This window comes from Patagioenas fasciata, chromosome 3 (genome assembly GCF_037038585.1).
Source record: "Patagioenas fasciata isolate bPatFas1 chromosome 3, bPatFas1.hap1, whole genome shotgun sequence".
In the NCBI taxonomy this organism is placed as follows: Eukaryota; Metazoa; Chordata; class Aves; order Columbiformes; family Columbidae; genus Patagioenas; species Patagioenas fasciata.
This window is the reverse complement of record NC_092522.1, coordinates 48894774-48913595: the sequence shown is the minus strand read 5'-3', so window position 1 is coordinate 48913595 and position 18822 is coordinate 48894774. Positions and strand designations below refer to the sequence as shown.

General features: G+C 43.3%; 1 protein-coding gene across 2 annotated transcripts; it reads left to right on the top strand.

The window, feature by feature from the left end:
- The first annotated feature begins 68 nt into the window (after positions 1–68).
- On the top strand, positions 69–11573 carry SPRTN (SprT-like N-terminal domain). Of its 2 annotated transcripts, XM_071806316.1 has the most exons (6): positions 69–489; positions 1936–2035; positions 2827–2955; positions 3753–4020; positions 4310–4582; positions 9467–11573. In XM_071806316.1, the coding sequence occupies exons 1-6, from the start codon at positions 224–226 to the stop codon at positions 9652–9654; spliced, it is 1224 nt and encodes a 407-aa protein (XP_071662417.1). In that variant the 5' UTR covers positions 69–223; the 3' UTR covers positions 9655–11573. The 2 variants fall into 2 exon arrangements, with proteins under 2 accessions (XP_071662417.1, XP_065691422.2); XM_065835350.2 differs by lacking the exon at positions 9467–11573 and having other exon boundaries at positions 74–489; positions 4310–9351.
- Positions 11574–18822: the final 7249 nt, after the last annotated feature.

The following is an 18822-nucleotide window of genomic DNA, read 5'->3' as shown; positions in this document are numbered from 1 at the left end:
CGCATGCGGGGACACCCCCTCCCCGCTGCGCTGGGGCAGCGCTGGCCTCGGTCAGGGACGGGAGGAGGAGGAGTCGCTCACGGATACCTCCGTGCGCATGCGCCAGGGATATCGGAGCGCGTTCGGCGCATGTGTAGTCGGAAGCAGGTGGTGGCGCAGGAGTTAGCAGCGCGGTGTGGATGTGCTGGCGGCCGTTCGGGCTGTTGGGGCGGCCTCGCGCGGGATGGAGGACAGCGACTTTGTGTTGGCGCTCCAGCTGCAGGAGCTGTGGGAGGCGGAGGATAAGGAGGCGGCAGCCGCAGCAGCGGCAGCGTGCGTCGAGGCCTCGCCGGACCCCTCGCCCCTCCGCCCGCTGTCGGTGGTGGACGAGGCCTGGGAGCTGCTGGACCCCAGCCCCGACGTGCATGGCCTCTTCGTGCAGTTCAACGAGACGCTGTTCTGGGGGCGCCTGGCGGCCGTCGAGGTGTCGTGGAGCCCGCGCATGACCCTGTACGCCACGGTGGTGGGTCGGGGAGTGCGCTCGGAGGGCGGCCCCGCGTGGGGAGGGGCCGTCGAGCGGCCTCCTCCCAGGCAGCGGCCGGGTGGGGCGGGGGATGCGGGGTTGGGGGCGCTCGCCAAGAGCGGGAAGGCGGCGGGGAAGCCGATCCTTGCCGAGGAGCGCTGCCGGGTGGCGTTCACCGGCCTCAGGTTTCGGGAGCTGCCGTGCCTCTGAAGGGGCCCAGCAGTGTGCAGAGGCTGTGTCCGAGCTGTCGGAAGAGCCGGTGACCCGTCAGGTGAGCAATGGCTTGTCTCATCCTATAGTTGTGGGATTTGGGGAGGGGCAGGAAAACCTGTCACTTGTCGCTCTGTGCTGCTCCTAACTGCCTTCATAGGGACTGTACGCTAGTGCCACAGTTTCGATTCTAGGTATTTGAATGTCCTGCTTTTCTAACATAGTTCACACTCTAGGATGTGGGTTGGTCGCTGTCATTTTCTGTTCTGTCCGTCATTTATTGCCTTTGGCAGACATGAATGGCTTTTCCCGTGGTGCGGGCAAAACTGGAGAGATGTTAAAGTGGAATAAATAACTTGATCTTAAAGTGTGTATGTCAAAACTTAAAAGAATATACTTGTATTGCTGTCAGTTTTGTTGTTCTCTGGTATTATGATGGTTTTTGAGCATGGCAGAAAGGCAAATATGAAACAACATTAATATTAACAAGACTTAGAGTGGACTAGGAAGAGGAATATACAAGAGATCTGAAATTGAAAAAAAACAACTTTGTAGTGCAGGCTGCAGTTCTGCAGCAGATCAGCTGATGCAGTTACTGGCTGCTGGAGTCTTCACCCCTTTTGTCCTTTGCTGATTGCAGTACTACTTAGACACTTGAAAATATTTGGATACTGGACTGGTAGAGGAATAACTCAATAACAAACCAGCAAAAAATGATATTTTTTTTTCTGCTGGATTACTATGAATAACTGATGATATATAAAGGTTCAGTCAGAGTAGAAAGCTGGGGGAGGATGAGGGGTGAAATGAACTGGGAGTTAAGTTGCTGTTGACTGGTGTGAATCTCCAGCCTCTGTTTTATATATTTCACTCTGTCACGTCTAATGAAAACAGTCCTTTGCCTCCTAAACAGGTTAGCTTGGAACAGTCCATTGACTTTGTTTTTATAATTGCTTGCTTTAAATTACGTGATTGCAAGAGATCTAATAAATGATAATTTTGCTTTTGCTAATTTAGTCGCAGTTTATTCTAAGGAACCTGTGGGCTTCTTTTTTTTTTTTTCCTTCTCGGTTAATTATATTGAGTTTTTCAAGTGCTTTTTCGTGTTCTGAGTTACCTGGCGTGTGTTGGATGGGGACAGCATTTTAACTCCAATTCTCAATTTTCTTCATGTACTACAGAAACAAGGGGCTTTTCATATTTTCTTTCTGTGTCTCTTCTAGCTGTGCTGGAGTGTGTAAATATGAAGGAAAAGGTGGAATGTGTTCCATTCGTCTAAGTGAGCCACTCCTAAAGTTAAGACCAAGGAAGGATCTCGTTGAGGTATTGAAGATTGCTCATGAATCTGCACATAAAATGTATTGTGCCTCTCTCCCCACCCCGTACACACATTTTGCATTTCATAGTGGAATTCTTGTATATGGTGACTTGTAGATCATAAAATGGTGGTGGCTTTATTGCTCTCTTTGTACTGCTTATGTGGGCAACATTATGGTAATCTTTCAGTTTTGTGTTTCGAAATGGACAATTCTGAGTAGGAATCTGAAGTCACTTGTTTATTTTACTGACTTTAAAAAGGAAAATTATCTTTTAATATCAAAACCAAATATGGACTGAAAACATAATCAGACAATGGCTGTGGTTTTATCTTCTAGCTCAAAAGGCCAAAACCAGAAAGTAAGGATATAGTATATGACTGTAAACAGAACTTGGTGTTGCTGCTTGTGCTTGTTTGAATTGGCTCAACATTCAGATTTGCTTAATGGACAGAAATGCAGTAGAGTTACACTCATGAGTAGATTGTAACTCTCTTTGGTTTCAGAGAGGATGATCTCTTTAAAGATCTGACTTCAGTCTGAGTGTTATTTCCCTTGTTTGGAATGTCACTTACTGTAGTAATATTCTCCAGTGTGTTTTGGTGATATGGCAATAGAGGTAATAGGATTTGACAGGTAGAACAAGTATTATGTTTCTATGACCCATACTGAACATACGGATGCATGAAAATAAGATCAGTACTAAGGTAAATGTAAAGGAGCATAATACTTTCAGCTCTATTTTGAAAATATACGTAGTGCTTTTCAGTAGATAGCTAATGATTTGCATTATTTCAGACATTGTTGCATGAAATGATCCATGCCCTGCTTTTTGTTACTAATAATGACAAAGATCGTGAGTCTCATGGACCAGAGTTCTGCAAACACATGCGTCGCATTAATCGGTTGACTGGAGCTAATGTCACAGTAAGTGTTATCTACTTAACATAATTTAATAGAGGATTTTTCCTGATTTTCTTTTTCCGCATGCCTGGTGTGTTATGAGTTATACACTTGTTCTTCTTTGACACACCACAGTTCGCACTAATACGAATTTGCATTGAAGTGTGTGCTAGTTCCGTAGTTATTTTGCTGGGGAGAATGGTGGGGACAGGTTGAGGAAGATAATGATGAGTTCTTAGTCATATAGCTTTTGAGTATACCCTCTGTAAATATTTTTCCTTAAAATTTTGTTTTAAACTTGAAACAACTTAATGATACCAGGGACAGCATAGGTTCATGTTAAGAATAATATTTGGGGAAGAGCAGTCTGTTTTAGTTAAGATATACATCAGTAAAGGTTAGTGGGTTGATGATGTTTAAAAATAATGTGTCTGGTAAGTTCAATTAAGAGAATAGCTGGAGGGAGAATACCATACTAGTATTGTTTATAATGCTTTCTAAACAGTACATCATTTAGGGTGAAATTTTAGATAGATTTTCAAAGTTACTTTATTGCAGTTCAAACAAAATAGCCAGAACATATTCCTACACATCCTGTCTCTCTCTCTCTCTCTTTTTTTTTTTTTAAAAAAAAAGCTTTTTTTAATGGTATCTAAATGTTGATCAAATTTTATCCAGGTTCAGCTCTTTTAGCTGGTAATGTAAAAATCACAGCAGTAATGGAAGGATGAAATTATAATAAATTTAAAAAATAGAGCTTGTGATCTAAAATTAGAAGCTTTCTGAATGACTGCCTTTTTTTTTTTTTTTTTTAAACCTAGATCTATCACAGTTTTCATGATGAGGTGGATTTGTACCGCCAGCACTGGTGGCGATGCAATGGCCCCTGTCGAAACAGAAAACCTTACTTTGGATACGTGAAACGTTCCATGAATAGGGCACCATCTGCACGAGACTTTTGGTGGGTTGAGCATCAGGAGACATGTGGAGGTACATTCACAAAAGTGAAGGAGCCAGAGAACTTCTCCAAGAAACCCAAGGAGAAGACTCAGCCAGCAAAACTTTCAAATTCTGACTTGGCTAACAAAGGTATTTTAAGGAATTATTTTCTTACTTTCAAACGGGTTTTGTCCAAACAGTTCCTTGACAGGTCAACCACTGCCTGAGATTTGTTTAGATATTACTGTTACATAGCAAAGAACACCCATTTTATTCGTGCATTTCTAGGCTCCTTCTCAACTGTTTGCTAAAGGTTTAGTTTGCTACACTGTTTTCAAGCAGCAGGTTTTTGGGGAGAAGCACGTAAAATACTAAGCCCATGATTTATACATGAAAAAGTTACTAACTTTTCTCATTTTATTCTCTTCTTATTTTGCAGGCAAGACACAAACAAGTGATATGCAAGATCTGATGCCTTTTAGTGGAAAAGGATATCGGCTTGGAGGAGGAGAGAGGGTACTCTCAGAAAATAGCACAAATTTCAGTAGCAGTGTTAGAAACAGTGAAATACCTGGTTCACAGCATCATTCAGCATTGAAGACAATACCAGTCCCTAAAAATGAGATAAAATTTGAAAAATCACCCCGTAGTGGCACCTTCTTTCCACTTTACACTGATGATGCCAGTGAGAAAATCAACTTAGCTTCAAAACGTGAGTTTCCTAAACTCTCTGTTGCTAATACAAAGGCTTACAAGAATATTAATGGATCACCTGTTAAAATTGCTCATGTTATGGAAGAAAAGCCAAACCAAGGTTCTGCGAGTGGCAAGAGAATTATACCACTTTATAACAAGCCACCAAAACAAATTTGTTTAGAGCAGACAACAGCAGCTCAGGTGGCATCTGAGAAAAATAGCTCTGAGTGTACTAATACAGCGCAGCAGTGGCCGAAAACGGAAGACAGAACTGCCTTTGAAAATTATTTCATTAAAAAAGGGAGTACTGATGTCGCTTTAAGTATAAATACATGTATGAAAACCAAAGCTGAAAATACAGTGTCCTCTGCAAGTTCCAGCACTGCTGTAAGGCAGGATAAAAAAGTCAGTTGTCCTGTTTGCCAGACTGAGGTTTTAGAGTCTAAAATAAATGAACACCTTGATTCGTGTCTTGCATAAAACTTTTCAGAAAGCTGTCTCAAAAAGATAAACCAGGGCTGAAAACACTGCTTGAAAACTACTCAGGGTTTGCTTAGCTGTGGTTACTTCTATGTGTGCCTGTTCTGAACTGGAATTTAAACTACTGTCAGCATGCTGAACAACAGCTTTGTGGGGTTGCATGTCAGCGCTGACTAGGAAGCTAGCTGCTACTTGGGTTCCAAAGAATCAAAACTCATGTTTTAGGAGGTGGATGTTTGTGCCAGTGTTCTTGCTGAAGAACCTGGGTAATATAAGAGAAGGTGGATACTTGGCAAACTGCATGTTTTCAAGGCAGTTTTAAAAATTAAGTAATTTTAAATCCTACTAATTTATTCTTAAGACTCCTTTATGTTGTTTTTTGTTTTTTTTTTTTTTTTTAAGTGTTTTTGCCATTCTTAAACACCTATAATAGAAAAGAGTTCTTCTGTTTAGTGCAATTAAGTGCCAGGTATTTTTAGAGTAGTAAATATTTTGCATAAGCCACAACTACAGTCTCAGGTGGTCCTTCTTGCCTGTGACCTCTCAGAAAAGATAGATGAGAGTAAGAATCTCAAATACGGGCTTTTGTCAAAGATGGGAGAGGCATGGGCATCAAAAACTTAGCATGGTATCCATTCGGCTGTAATGGGTGGGTTGTAGCAGGACAAGAGAAAATCTAGAAAGATGATGAAGCTGCTAGGAAATCAAGCACAATATGCTTGGTAGATGAGGAGAAGGCCCTACACTGAAGGGCTCAATTAAAAAAAATCATTTTGAGGAACTTGTTTTCAAAAAGGATTTAAAAGTTAGATATGCTGTTAACAGTTGGAGTGGTCAAATAGAAGCTAGTGAACATCTCTCTTACGTGTCTTTTGGTCAAGGATCCCAGCCAGACTCTCCACCCACTTCTGATGGTTTGCACAAATTCTGTGTTGGAAGTTCACTAGTTTTTAGTATATAGGTATTATGTGCATGAGTAATGGACCTCCATATGTTGATACTAGTAAGTAAAATTTGTGAGGAATATTGGTGGCAATACTGGTAAAGACTTCCTGACTGTATTATAAAAGCCTTAATGATTTCTCAGTTAAACTACCAGTGCTTTACAGGCCAAAATGGCATTAAATTGACATTAGCCGACAGTCTTTGTTTTTCTTCTTCTGGAAGCCAGCCAGCTTGGTGGTTAGTGTTCAACAAGCCAGTCAGTTGAGCACTAAAACCATTGTGCTGTGAGAAGTTTTGAATGCTGAGCAGATGTGCTTTCTTTATAAATTTTCTGAAATGTTAACAGTTCTCTTGCTGCACTGAAAGTATTTAACAGGTTAAACAGTTAACAGCTTGATTCCTTACTGGTAAAAATGAATATAAATATTTTTGTGTATAAAATGAAAAAATGCTTATGCTGTTACATATATTGTTGCTACAACTTTAAATGGCTATATTAGCCTCAGATGCACATATGTTTGCCTTTATATAATTACCTACTTGCTGCTCTCTTTTGAAATTAGGAAGTAAAACTGATGTGCAATGGCATTTGGCAAATGATACCTTTACTCTCTTTAAACATTGATCTATTTTTTCGAAGAATGGCACTACAGCTGTTGGGTTGTTCTTGCTTATTCTGAATAAACTGGTACTGAGTTTTAAATTTTCATTAAGCCTGTGTTTCACATGGCAGCGGTAGCCATCTTGCATTATTCACCAGTGGGTTCACTTAGATATCTAGTAACAGTCTAGTTTATTAGGTCATGTCTGTATTGACACTTTTCCTTCTTAAATTTCCCTCTAAAAACAGATGTTGGTGAATATGGACTGCATCAATCTCTGCGTTCTCCAACATATTTTTAGTACAGTTTCACTTTTATTGCATTTCTGTGAAAAAATTTACAAATACCAATTTTAAAACGTGATGTGACACATTAATTTTCCATACTTCCTTCTTAAAACTGTAGTATTTGTCAGTGTTCCCAGTGAAACTTGACATTTACAGGGACAGTACTACTCAGAAGTATTGGTACTGTCACATGACTTTTAAGATGAGAACTAGATTCACACTGTGAATGGTCTCTCACATCATAAAGCATTGCATTTTTGAGTGGTATTTCCCTTACTATTGTTCCCATCGGTTTCCTGGTTTGTCTTTCCCGCTGCAACTGAAGAGAGTAAAGGATCGCCTCAGGAAGGGAGTATTGTTAAATACATTTTGATATTCAAATAGATTTTTACAATGTCTTCTTTTACATAAACAGTGCTCATTTGAACAACAAATAGAAAACAAATGTGGGAGTTGGCCTGTTAGTATTCAGTGGATAGTATAGACTGCTCAGGGGCTGAGGGGAGAAACTTAAGCTATAGGCAAGTCCTGTCTCAAATGTACAAGTGTCCTAAAATAGGTCTGTTTTCAAAAGAATTTGAGCCATTTCAGACCAGCTGTAGAAAAACATCACCTCTGCCCATGCGTGTTTTTCCAATGAAGTATTATAATGTCAAGATCTCTTTTATACAGAGATAAAGGTGACAAAGAGCTGGGTGCATAGGCTTTGCAGTTGTCACCTATTGCAGGCAATAAACAGGTCAGGGCTGTGGCTTTTGGCTATGTTGCTGTGAGTGCTGTTTCTGTAAGATTTTGTTCTTGAATACAGTGTCCTTCCCACAATTATAACAATGATTACCAGTATGTTTTTTAAATATACTTGTGAATTTGGGTCAAAGGTGAGAAGTGTCATCTTCTGTATCAGTTGACTTTGTCCCGAGTGAGTTTAAATACTGTCTATAACATAAACCAGTAATGGATCTTGAACAAACCTGCTTCACTGAACTGCAAAATAAGTTGTCTGACTGGAAACCTGAGAAAAAAGTTAATATACTTGACTTTTGAGACAAATGAGGTATGAGGTCGGTCAACAAATGGCTCTGCAAACTAAAGGCAAAAGCAATCTTCTGTGGTGATCTACTGGAATTGCTCAGAATGACTGAGATAATGTTTCTAGAGGCTAAACTACCTAAATGGAGGTTACCTAGCTATTTCATTATTATGAAAGAGGTTGCTCTTAAGTTGCCTTGAAACTTGTTACAGGGCAAGAAAGCTTGAAGGTCAAATATTTTCAAGTGTTTTTTACTTTGTAGTCAAATGTTATCTAGGAAGTTTTCATAATACTTTGAGTTCTGATGGAGAAATTGGAAGTAGCATTTTTCTCCAGACTAATAAAAATAAATTAGTATCTTTCAAGAAGATATGTAATAGTCTGCTTTATAACGTGTTTTAAAAGTGATAGTTTGCCATTCCTCTTTGCTTTACCATCTCCAGTAGTGCAACCACTCATTGTATGCACTTGGGGCGTCTAGGTCACATAGGAAGTCTATTCTTACAGCAAATTCAATCCTAATTCCTATGTGTAAGCTGATGAGGTGGCTGTTTATGTCTAGGTGGAAGTACATGTCTTGGGCAGATAAGGTGCTGCTGCTCAAACTGAAGGAATTAGTTAACTGAGCCTCCTTTCTAGGAACGTTTCTCAAGAGAACAACTAAATGTTGTTCATTTGGAGCAACCTACAGAAGGGCTTATGTTATCTTGTGCTACTTGCCACTGTACCACTGTTGGTAATAAAGGACACCAGGTAATGTGGTACAAAATCAAAGGCTAGAGAGGGTTTAGTCCTAACTGAACAACTAGTGAATAATTCCTGAAATGCAAAGTATCGCTTCAAGCTTCTCTTGCTGCAGCAGCAAGATATGCTGTAGAGTAAATGGCTAGAAGAATTTTTCTTCTTCCTCGGGTGTTCTTTTGGAGCCCCTCAGTTCTGTTGCATTTTCTATTTACAAAGCATCCCTACACATCCTTAAAGTAAAGCAAGTTACATTGTACTGAAGCATAACAGCAAGAAACACAGTTGACTTTCTGAGGAAGAGCGAGATTGCCATCTCTTCTACATGTTTTGGAACAATTCATAATGATGAGAGTGTGACACAGACCACTCTGGCTGCCACCAGTCATCCTTGATTATGGTGTCTGTGCATCAGCTGTCGCATTTTGCCACCTTAAATTGAAAAGCCACTAAAAGGTTGGACGGGGTGACCTCCTGAGGTTACGTGTGACCTAAATTCCCCTATAAGCATATGATTGTTGCTGCCTGACACTTACTGTGACAGAAGTGAAACATCTGCTCTCCATCACCTGCTGCTTACCTGCCAGTTCATTAATTTTACACCTCAAACTAAAATACCCAAGTTCTTACCTGCATCTGGATTATGACAGCTGTTTTGAAGTCTTAAGCTTAAATAAATGTAAATGTATAAGATATTGTATGTGACTGTAAAGGCTCCACATTATATTACCCTTAAACTGTAGTTTAGGGGTAGACAGGCTATGAAAAAGACTTGTATTTCAGTGTGTTTGAAAATACACTCTGCATGTTTTCAGGTACTTGTGTGCACAGAAAAACCGACACCAGGCTGTGTGGATCTTTGGGATTCTTCAACAGGCCATTAGGTGGCACTCCTTGCCCTTCAGGAACACTTTTTTCCTCCTCCCCTACCTGTACACTGAAAAGAACAGAAAGTGCAGACTTAACAGCCTCGTGTTTCACCTACACCTGCACTCCAGGCTGAAGATGTATCAGCAGGACCCCCCGACTGGACCATAATACAAGTTAAAGAGGAGGAATGGGGAGGTGTAGGGTGAGATCTGCAACTAGCTGAGAGCTGAGAAGTAGAAATTATGTCTATCTTGGTATTCTGTGAGTGTTTCTTTTAATTTTTCTGCAAGAGGGACTTGGAAGATGAGCCAGTAGGTCCTTTTTCTAGTTCAGGGCTCAGTGAATAACACTGAAGGCTTCCTTTTGTGGTGTAAGTGTACTGCACCATTTGCATCCATTGCAGTGAAAAATCTAATGTTCTGTTACCACTTGTCATCAGCCCAGCTCCTCAGGAAAGTCAGGATGGAGTGGTAGGAAGTCAGAAGGGTTTATAAAACACAAAACTTGTCTCTGGCTCCTTGGCTAAGCTGAGGAGCTAGAGGGGTGTGACAGGCTGAGGGGAGGGTAGTGTGCTGTAGGTGTGAAAGCTAAAAAAGGGAGACAGCCATGGCCTTAATCTCCCTGTTCCCTTTTAGCTTCTGCCAGGCCAGGCTGCTTTAAGACTAGATTAAGTTTCTAAGAAGGTGCAGCAGCTTGGCCTGAATAGCTCACCCTGTCGCTGTCTCAACCATCCCCTATCTTTCTCATAATTTCATCCCTTTTTTTGTCCTGATAAGCCTTAGACCTGACATTTCATAAACTGCATAACCAAGAACATTTGAAGGAGCAAGAACCAACAAGCCAAATAGTTGGCTACCCCATTGCTTGATTTAGACGCAGTAAACACTTTATTTTTCTTTAAATTACACCAGTCTCTGGACTATAATTTGTGTGTTCACTGCAAGTAACTTCTCTTTAGAGGTGTTACTAATTGCACAAAGTCTGGGGTGAAATGCGGACTAGTAAAGTTCCAGTACAGTATCTTACCTACAGGAATATAGTTCAGTTGGGGTTTTTAATTCCTCTAGTAGCTTCATTCAGCAACTTACTGATGGGGGGAACAGCCAAGGGACTCTCTGCTTTTGCTCCAGTTCCTCCCCACTGCTTCACTCCCCTGCTTTGGCCTTCCCACTGACCACCCTGCTCTCTTCTCAGAAGCATCCCAGTAATTATCTGCTTTCTTCCCAGAAAGATCCAGTTGGTGGGTTTATTGCCACCCATTTGTAAGCAGATTTTGATTCACCAGGAGGGTGAGGGTTGTGTTTTGAGAGAGGCACAAAGCAAAACACCTGTGCAAATCATTTGCTTGGAGGGTGCCCACCTGTAAACGCTGGTGCAGCGTCTGCAGCACTTGCCTGCAGCCGGTGCAGGGTGGGATGCAGCACCCACACCTGGCTTGAGGAAGCCCTGGCTGTTTTGTTCAGCTCAAGGGCAGCTCTTCTCAGAAGCAAGAAATAATTTGACCAGAGCAGGGTATTTTTTATGTCACTTCCTTTGGAGTGCAATGTACCAAGTCCAACAGTTTTGGCCTGTCTAATGCATAACCCAGCACACACTTGCTATTTTACAGGCATTACTTCCAGGGCTTGTAGGGTCGTGCTATTTATAGTGCACAGCACATCTCACACCAGCTGTTTTTCAACAACAGCAAGACAAACTCCTTCCTGTGTGACAGGACCACACAACTTGGCATGGGCTGCTCCAGGTAACATGGCTGTGCAAGGATATGGTACAAAATCTGGGCTGTTCTGGCAGATGGCGAATGTGAAAGAGAAAAGTTGTCCTGAGGATAAAACACCCCAGGGGCTTCAAAGAGGGCACCACCTCTACAAGGCAGGGTATGGAAAGCTGTGAGTAGGAGACTTCAGTCTCCGATCTGCTGTCTTCTTCAGGGTGTATCACAGTTATTTGGGTCAGTCTGTAGCTTTGCATTTAGCAATATCTGTATAGGAAATTTAATTTAAACATAAGAAACAACTTTATTACAGTGAAGGTGGTTGAACACAGGAGCAGTTTGCCTGGAGAAGTTGTGGAGTTTCCATGCTTGAAGATGCTCAAACTCCAACTGGACATCACCCTGGGCAGCCATCTCTGGGTGACCCTGCTCGGGGCAAAAGGGCTGGACCAGACCATCTCCTGGAGCCCCTTCTACCTCTGCAGGCCTGGGTTTCTGCGTAACAACACCATGAGCATTCAGGACAGAGTGAAATTGCAGCTGAAGGCAGTTAAGATCCATCTGCTTGCCCTTGTGCTGACACAGCCCAGGAGTGCTCACATTCCCTTCAACCATCAGTTTATTTCCAGCTGCACATTTCTTCCTCTCCTTGCAGAGTTCGGCATGGGCAGCTCTCATCACTGCCACTACCCAGGCTGTGTCTGGCAGGGACAAGTCCCCCATCCCATGCATCAAAGACTGGGGACATCAGGCAGGAGCTAGGCATGTGCCATGACACAAAGACAGGTACAATGAAGCTCTGCCCTGCCAAGCCAGGCAGACAAGCAGGTAGCTCGTCACTGCTTCTCATGGCCTGCCCCGGAAAGGCAGGTTTTAATTGCTGCTTCTTGGCCAAGCCACACAGCAGGGGAGGTCAGGATTATCAGCCCTGCAGATGATGTGAATTAAAGCTGAGATGTAATTAACTTTGAATGTACCTATAGGAGATTTAGAAAGCAGGAAAAGCACCTGATGACAGGAAACAGGAGGTATTTCAGGCACTGCAAAACCCCCAAAGACTATTTAAGCTAGCTGGCAACATTTCCCAGGCAATTTGGTGGAGTTAAGAGGACACCACCCAGGGTGTTTTACCACTAACATTTGGGCTGATGCTTGGGTCTTGAAATGCAGTTTAGTCGAAGCAGACACACGTCCCAAGCAGCAAGCAATGCCATGTTGTTGGAGCTTTTTGCATGGTGTTACAGACATGAGCATTTCCTGAAGGAACAAGAAGACCTGAGGTTGGAGGGAAACACCTGAAGCTGCCTTAATGCAGCATTCCTCGTAATCCCCTTACAGGCTCCAGAAATGTTACCTTCCCTCTGGATCTTCTGCAGTGGAGTGTTTGCACACTAAACTAATGCTTTGCACCCTTAGCAGTGCAGGCACTGAACCACACATAGATCAGTCTGTGCCAGCCCTGCAGCCAGTACTGAGGGATATGCTGCCTTAACTTCTACAGGAAAGTCTGCTCTTGGGCAAGCATCCTCACTCGGCTTTGGGATGTTACATGATGGGTTGATCCCAGCTTCAAGTGTATTTTCACGTGTGGCTGTGGATTTATGTTGAAGCAACACCGTTTTCAAGAGACTGACAAGCAGATGTCCTGTTTGTAAATCCTGCACCAGTTTCCAGTCTCCTCATATCTATTTCCTTTCTTCAACAGAAAGTCTACCCAAGCTTGGTGTGAATCACAGAATGGGTGGGGTTGGAAGGGACCTCTGGAGATCACCTAGTCCAACCCACCTGCTAAAGCAGGTTCACCCAGAGCAGATCACACAGGAATGTGTCCAGGTGGGTGTCGTGGTTGAGACAGACAAACGACATGGACCAAGTTCTTCCAGGATGAAAGTAGTAGATGCCATTTATTGCCACAAGTGCATTTTTATACAGTTTTACCAATTCATGTGTCTCTTCACTATTGGTTACAAGTTACAGCAGTAACATCTCATTGGCTAATTTTGCTATCATCAGTGTTACTCTTCTACTCCCTTCTCTCTCACAGGTACATCCTTAATATCTCCGGATACTCCTTTACTCCCATCTTTCTCATGGGTAGGCCTTCATATCTTCAAGGCTAATTTCTGTTCCCATGCCCTCCGTCAGCGAATCCACGGACCCACCGTAGTCCCCCACAGGTGGGTCTTGAATGTCTCCAGAGCAGACTCCACAGCCTCTCTGGGCAGCCTGTTCCAGTGCTCTGGCACCCTCAAAGTAAAGAAGTTTTTCCTTAGATGGAACCTCCTGTGCTTCAGTCTGTGCCCATTGCCCCTCACCCTATCGTTGGGCACCACTGAAAGGAGTCTGGTCCCATCTTCTTACCATCATCCCTGGACAGACACAGCTCTCCCAGTTCCTCCTCGTAAGAAAGGTGCTCTAGGCCCCTAATCATCTTCATAGCCCGCTGCTGGATTCCTTCCAGTAATTCCTTATCCTTCTTAAACGGGGGGGCCCAGAACTGGACACAGTGTTCCAGATACAACCTCACCAGGGCAGAGTAGAGGGGGAGGAGAACCTCCCTCGACCTGCTGGCTGAATCTGCTCCTGGGTGATGCTAGCATGATTAGATACAGTGAATTCAGTGCTGGCCGAAGGGTACGTCCCATGAACTGCCACAGTTCAGCTGTTTCATGTATAATGCCGCCACCTCTGCCAAAAGATGAGGAGCCCCCTCAGCAATTCAAGATTATTTTGTGTCCCTGACACAGCCAGCAGCTTGCCACACTGAGCTTTTGTCAAGCAGCACCAACTCAGGACAGGCAGAAGCAGCAGCCAGAGGCTGTAGTGCTGGCCACGACTTTGCCACCACTCCTCTCTCAGCATGTTTTGCAACTCTCAGCCAAGGGCTTAGGTAGCACCTGACCACTCAGAAGGGCAGGCACCAGGCTGCTGCCAGCTTTCATCTCAGAGGAAAAACTCCAAACATTTTTCTCAGCCAAGCATTTTATAATTTAATCCACCACCCAAACAAGGGGTGTGCCACAAAAGCCTGCAGCTCGGCTGACACATGGGCCAGCGCCTGGGAAGCCAACACAGCCTGGAAGGATGTGACAGCGCTGGGCTGGCCATGGCGCAGGAGAGGCCCCCACGCATGTGTGGGAGCAGAAGTGGAAAGGGAGGGTGCGGAGGACATAGGAAACAGAGCTGTTTGGCTCTGTGCACTCTCGCCTGAGGAAAATAGAGCAAATTTGCAAACCTACTGTAAGCACTGGGGGTGTAATCAATCGTCTCCCACTTGCTCTGCTCCTTCATCTCTGCTCCATGGATGTTTAGTCATAGATAAAGCTGCCTCAAAGTATCTAAACAAGAGCTTGCACCATTGTAATCAACAAAAACCCCCCACCTTCCAACTAAAATACACGTCCTTTGATTGGTACAGGTTAAAATAACTTTTGTTTGTGCAGCGCATCCTCCACCTAAAATAGAGAGCTTCGTCTCATCTGTCGTCCCTAGGACACTGGGAACACGTTGTTCTCCCCGTACGGGGAGGCTGTGCCCCGGTGAGGACACCAGGGGGACCCAGTCCCCCGCCCTTGCTCCAGCTGTCCCCAGGAGCAGGTTCCCGAAGCGCCTCTGCGGCCCCGCGCCCGCTCCCCGGGATGGCGCAACCCCCCGCACCCGGGGCCCGGCTTCCTGGGCTGGTACCAACCTCCTTTTTACCGCCAAATACATGCCCTCCCTGCTTATGTCGTTGCATAACATTGCATGGTTATGAAATTGCAGCAAGTTTTAACTATATTCAGTTGCTTCCTACTTGCGCTATTTTAAGCAAAATGTTTTTTTAAAAAACAAAAACCAACAGCAACAACCAAAAAAACCCCCACCAAACAACAATGTTCTCATACCGTGGGTGGAGAAAAATAAAAGCAATCAAGGTAGTTTAGAAATTGCTACCTACATGTCATGAGAATTCTACATATAACAGAAATGTAGGACCAAAGCGACTTAATTTACTACAGGTTTTGCTTATTCATTAAAATACAAATGCAGAACACGTGCCCAGCGCCCTATTACTCACTGTTGTGTTGTGGCTGGGGAAAGGGAAACGAAGGGAAAATAAATATGCCCAATATGACAGCTCAATTCTTGCTCTTCGCTATCAGGTACACCATCAACTGGACTCTAATCTCAAAAAACCAGATCTGGTTATTACCCATGTCCCCAATTCCCTTTGCCAAACACTAGTGGTGTCTGCAATCACATTTTCCTTAGAGAAATATTTTCTCTTCTATGTCCAAAGATGATGCCAAGTCCTTAAAAAACAACAGTTCTGAAATATTTTTCTGTTCCATTAACCCAAGGTACTGCACTCACCAACCGCTAAAACTGCACTTTTCAGGTTCAGGGGTAGTGGTGTTTAGTTTATTGCTGGTTAGGGCATGTGGCTTTGGTTTTTTGTTTTGGGTTTTTTTTGGACACATTCATTCCCATCTTCATTGTATGGAAAAAGTTCTCAGGATTGCAAGAGCAATTAAACAGGTTCCAAAATTCTAGTTTCCTTATATTTCTTAGAGCTGATACTTTTACTGCTTGGCTTTTTGTTCAACCCTTGCTTTTCTTTAAGTAGTGAAATACTAGGTCACAAGACAATGGAATATTCAGGCAGTAGGCTTTCTATTTGCGAGTAGGAGTCAAATCTCTGCATTTTGGCTATTCTGGATTCATCTTTTATTTAAAAGCAAAAAGAAAATTGAACCACAGCAGCTCTTGAAACAAACCCAGGAGAGGAACTGGTTTCACCCTGGTAAACCACACTGACACACAGACAGGCCCACAAGGAGCTCTGGATCCACACGGTGAATATTCAGAGATGAATTTTACTTGCCATCCCCAACTACATTTGAAAAAGAACGGGTTTCCAGTTTAGACATTGCCCTGAAGTAGCAAGTCAGCTGTGTGTGATGCTGGTATGATGTTAGTCCACCTGTGCATTTTATATCCCTCCCCACTCAGATGCAAGGCATGCCCTGCAAACTTTCAGCCATGTGAAGATGCTGGTACTGCGCTTATAGGCTGAGCTGGAGATTTATTATCACATTATATACAAAGTAGGAAATTATCCAGAAGAGCCCATAAACTATTACCAATAAAATTAATAATAGGAAATTTAATCCTGAGCTGCATATTTAATAAGAGAGGGAAAAATCCCCCAAGTCCAACAGCTTACAACTGGAGGACACAAAGAAATCAACTTCGTGTTCAAACAAAAAGTTCCAGACCTTTTAATCTTCAGAGATAAAAAATATGCTATTTTACAACATGTATCCATGAAGAGAAAGGTGAACAGGACACATCAACAATCTTCTTGTGTGAGGCCAACCCAGTGTTATTTCTCCTCGTGCTTCATGTTCCTCTCTAAAGCCAACACCTATAGCGTATTTTCCTTATACTCACCCCACACACGTATTTAATCTTTGGTCTCATCCATCAGTTTCTTCCTATTCTACTTGACCATTTCTATTCAACTCATCCCTTCCTCCTTGTCATGCTGAGGCCTTGAGTCTATCCCCAGGGGGCTGGTGATTTGCATCTCGTCTGCTCCTTCCACTTTTAGAGCAAACTCTTAGTACTTGGCTCATCTATTTGGGAGCTACAGGGGTTTTTTTATTCTTTCAGGAAAGGGATAAATGTACTGTATATTCACTCAACTTCAAAGCTATGGGGAAAAGCTTGATGGAACTGAGTGAGTGGTAGCAAAAGTCAACAGAGCAAATTCTCTGGAGCTGGTTTTGTCTGGCAGGACAGAGGACCCTGAACCTGCTTCTGTCAGCTGCTATCCACCTCTGACAGACAGGGTCAGGCAACTCAGATTCAGCAGACACTGCTCCAGAGTGAACAGAGCTCCTGCAGTGGTGTAATAGCACAAACAGGCTTCAAGGCATTTGCAGTACTTAAATTCAAGCTTTACTTTACACCTGCAAAAAAGCTAAGTGAATATTTTATAGGAAAGGTGACTCTGGGAGATTCGAGTTCCTGCAGATCCATACCCACCCATACCCCCCCAAAAAAGCAGATGAAATCCAAATCCAATTAAGTCCCATGAATTTCTTCAAAGTCTTTGCTGCTCAGTACTCATAAATTCCCACTATGTATTTGCAAGTGCATGCAGCTCTCTGGATATCTGCATGCCTGCAGGCAAGGTGCACAGGCTAGACTTCCCAACAGACTTCCAGGGCTTTTGAGACTCAAAGTTTACTATTGTAATTCAGCAGCCTCCCCTCTTCATCTAAGAATTCAGTAGGCACAAAAACCATAGAATGGTGTGGGTTGGAAGGGACCTTAAAGATCATGTAGTTCCAACTCCCCTGCCCTGGGCAGGGCCACCTTCCACTAGACCAGGTTGCTCAAAGCCTCATCCAGCCTGGCCTTGAACACTGCCAGGGATGGGGCATCCACAGCTCCTCTGGGCAGCCTGTTCCAGTGCCTCACCAACCTTAGGGTGAAGAATTTCTTCCTCATATCTAATCTAAGTCTGCCCTCTTTCAGTTTAAAAGTTGCCCCTTGTCCTATCACTACATGCCCTTGTAAAAAGTCCCTCTCCAGCTTTCTTGTAGAGCCCCTTTAGGTACTGAAAAGCTGCTATAAGGTCCCCTTGGGGCCTTCTCTTCTCCAGGCTGAACCCCAACTCTCTCAATCTGTCTTCAAAGGAGAAGTGCTCCAGCCCCCTGATCATCTTCATGCCCCTCCTCTGGACTCACTCCAACAGTTCCATATCCTCATGTCCGCTGGATGCAATACTCCAGGTGGGGTCTGATGAGAAGTGGAGGAAAACAGTACTTTCCAGACTGATTGTACTGATCAGCATGGCTTAGAGATGGGATCTTTTCACCACTGACTTTCAAGTGGTCAGCACAGCCAGATGTTTTATGTAAGATACAGGTTGTCAGCTAGCTTCCTCTCAGACTTGCAAGAGTGGTTTATTTGAGAAACACCCAAGAGAAAACTTCATCTTTCCCTGGTGCAGTGTTTGACTTTACTAAGCAAAACCACCTCCCCGCATACTGTGCTCAATAATATGATTTAAAATATACAAACAGGTTTACATAGAATAGTTGCAAGTGCCAGACAGGCTTCTTCCTTGTTCAATGTAAAACAAAGATGAGAAAAACCGTATTTCAAGAGAACATGTAAGAAGTTACACAGCACCAAAGCATGGAAAATGCCTCAAAGCACTTTGGGATGAGCCCAGTAGTGCTGCACTTCTATTTCAGCCTAACATAGGGACAAGAACCATCACCTTACAGCACAACTGAACTCAACAGTTACCAAAGTGCCATGAAAGGTGCTCTAGAGCTGGCAGACTCATCCTGAACCAGCACCAGGCAGACAAGCACACACAGGTGGGCTTCACAAGAGTTAGAGCCATGGCAGAAGCACAGTCAGACAGATGTTTCTTTGATTACCACGCAGTCATTACAAAGCTCATCAAAAAGCTTAGGGAAATTGTGTGGCATCTCATATGGGTTGGCATCTGTAGACTCTAACATTCTTCTGCCATCTTCAAAGGGCTCATAATTTATTTGGAGCCATGTAAACCTAAAGAGCTTC

What these genes read in the sequence shown, in the direction of transcription:
- SPRTN (XM_065835350.2), top strand. Translation starts at nt 224, where the DNA reads ATGGAGGACAGCGACTTTGTGTTGGCGCTCCAGCTGCAGGAGCTGTGG. An exon ending in TGGAGCCCGCGCATGACCCT is followed by an intron (nt 490 to 1,935) that starts GTACGCCACGGT and finishes TGTCTCTTCTAG; the next exon opens with CTGTGCTGGAGTGTGTAAAT. An exon ending in TGACTGGAGCTAATGTCACA is followed by an intron (nt 2,956 to 3,752) that starts GTAAGTGTTATC and finishes TTTTAAACCTAG; the next exon opens with ATCTATCACAGTTTTCATGA.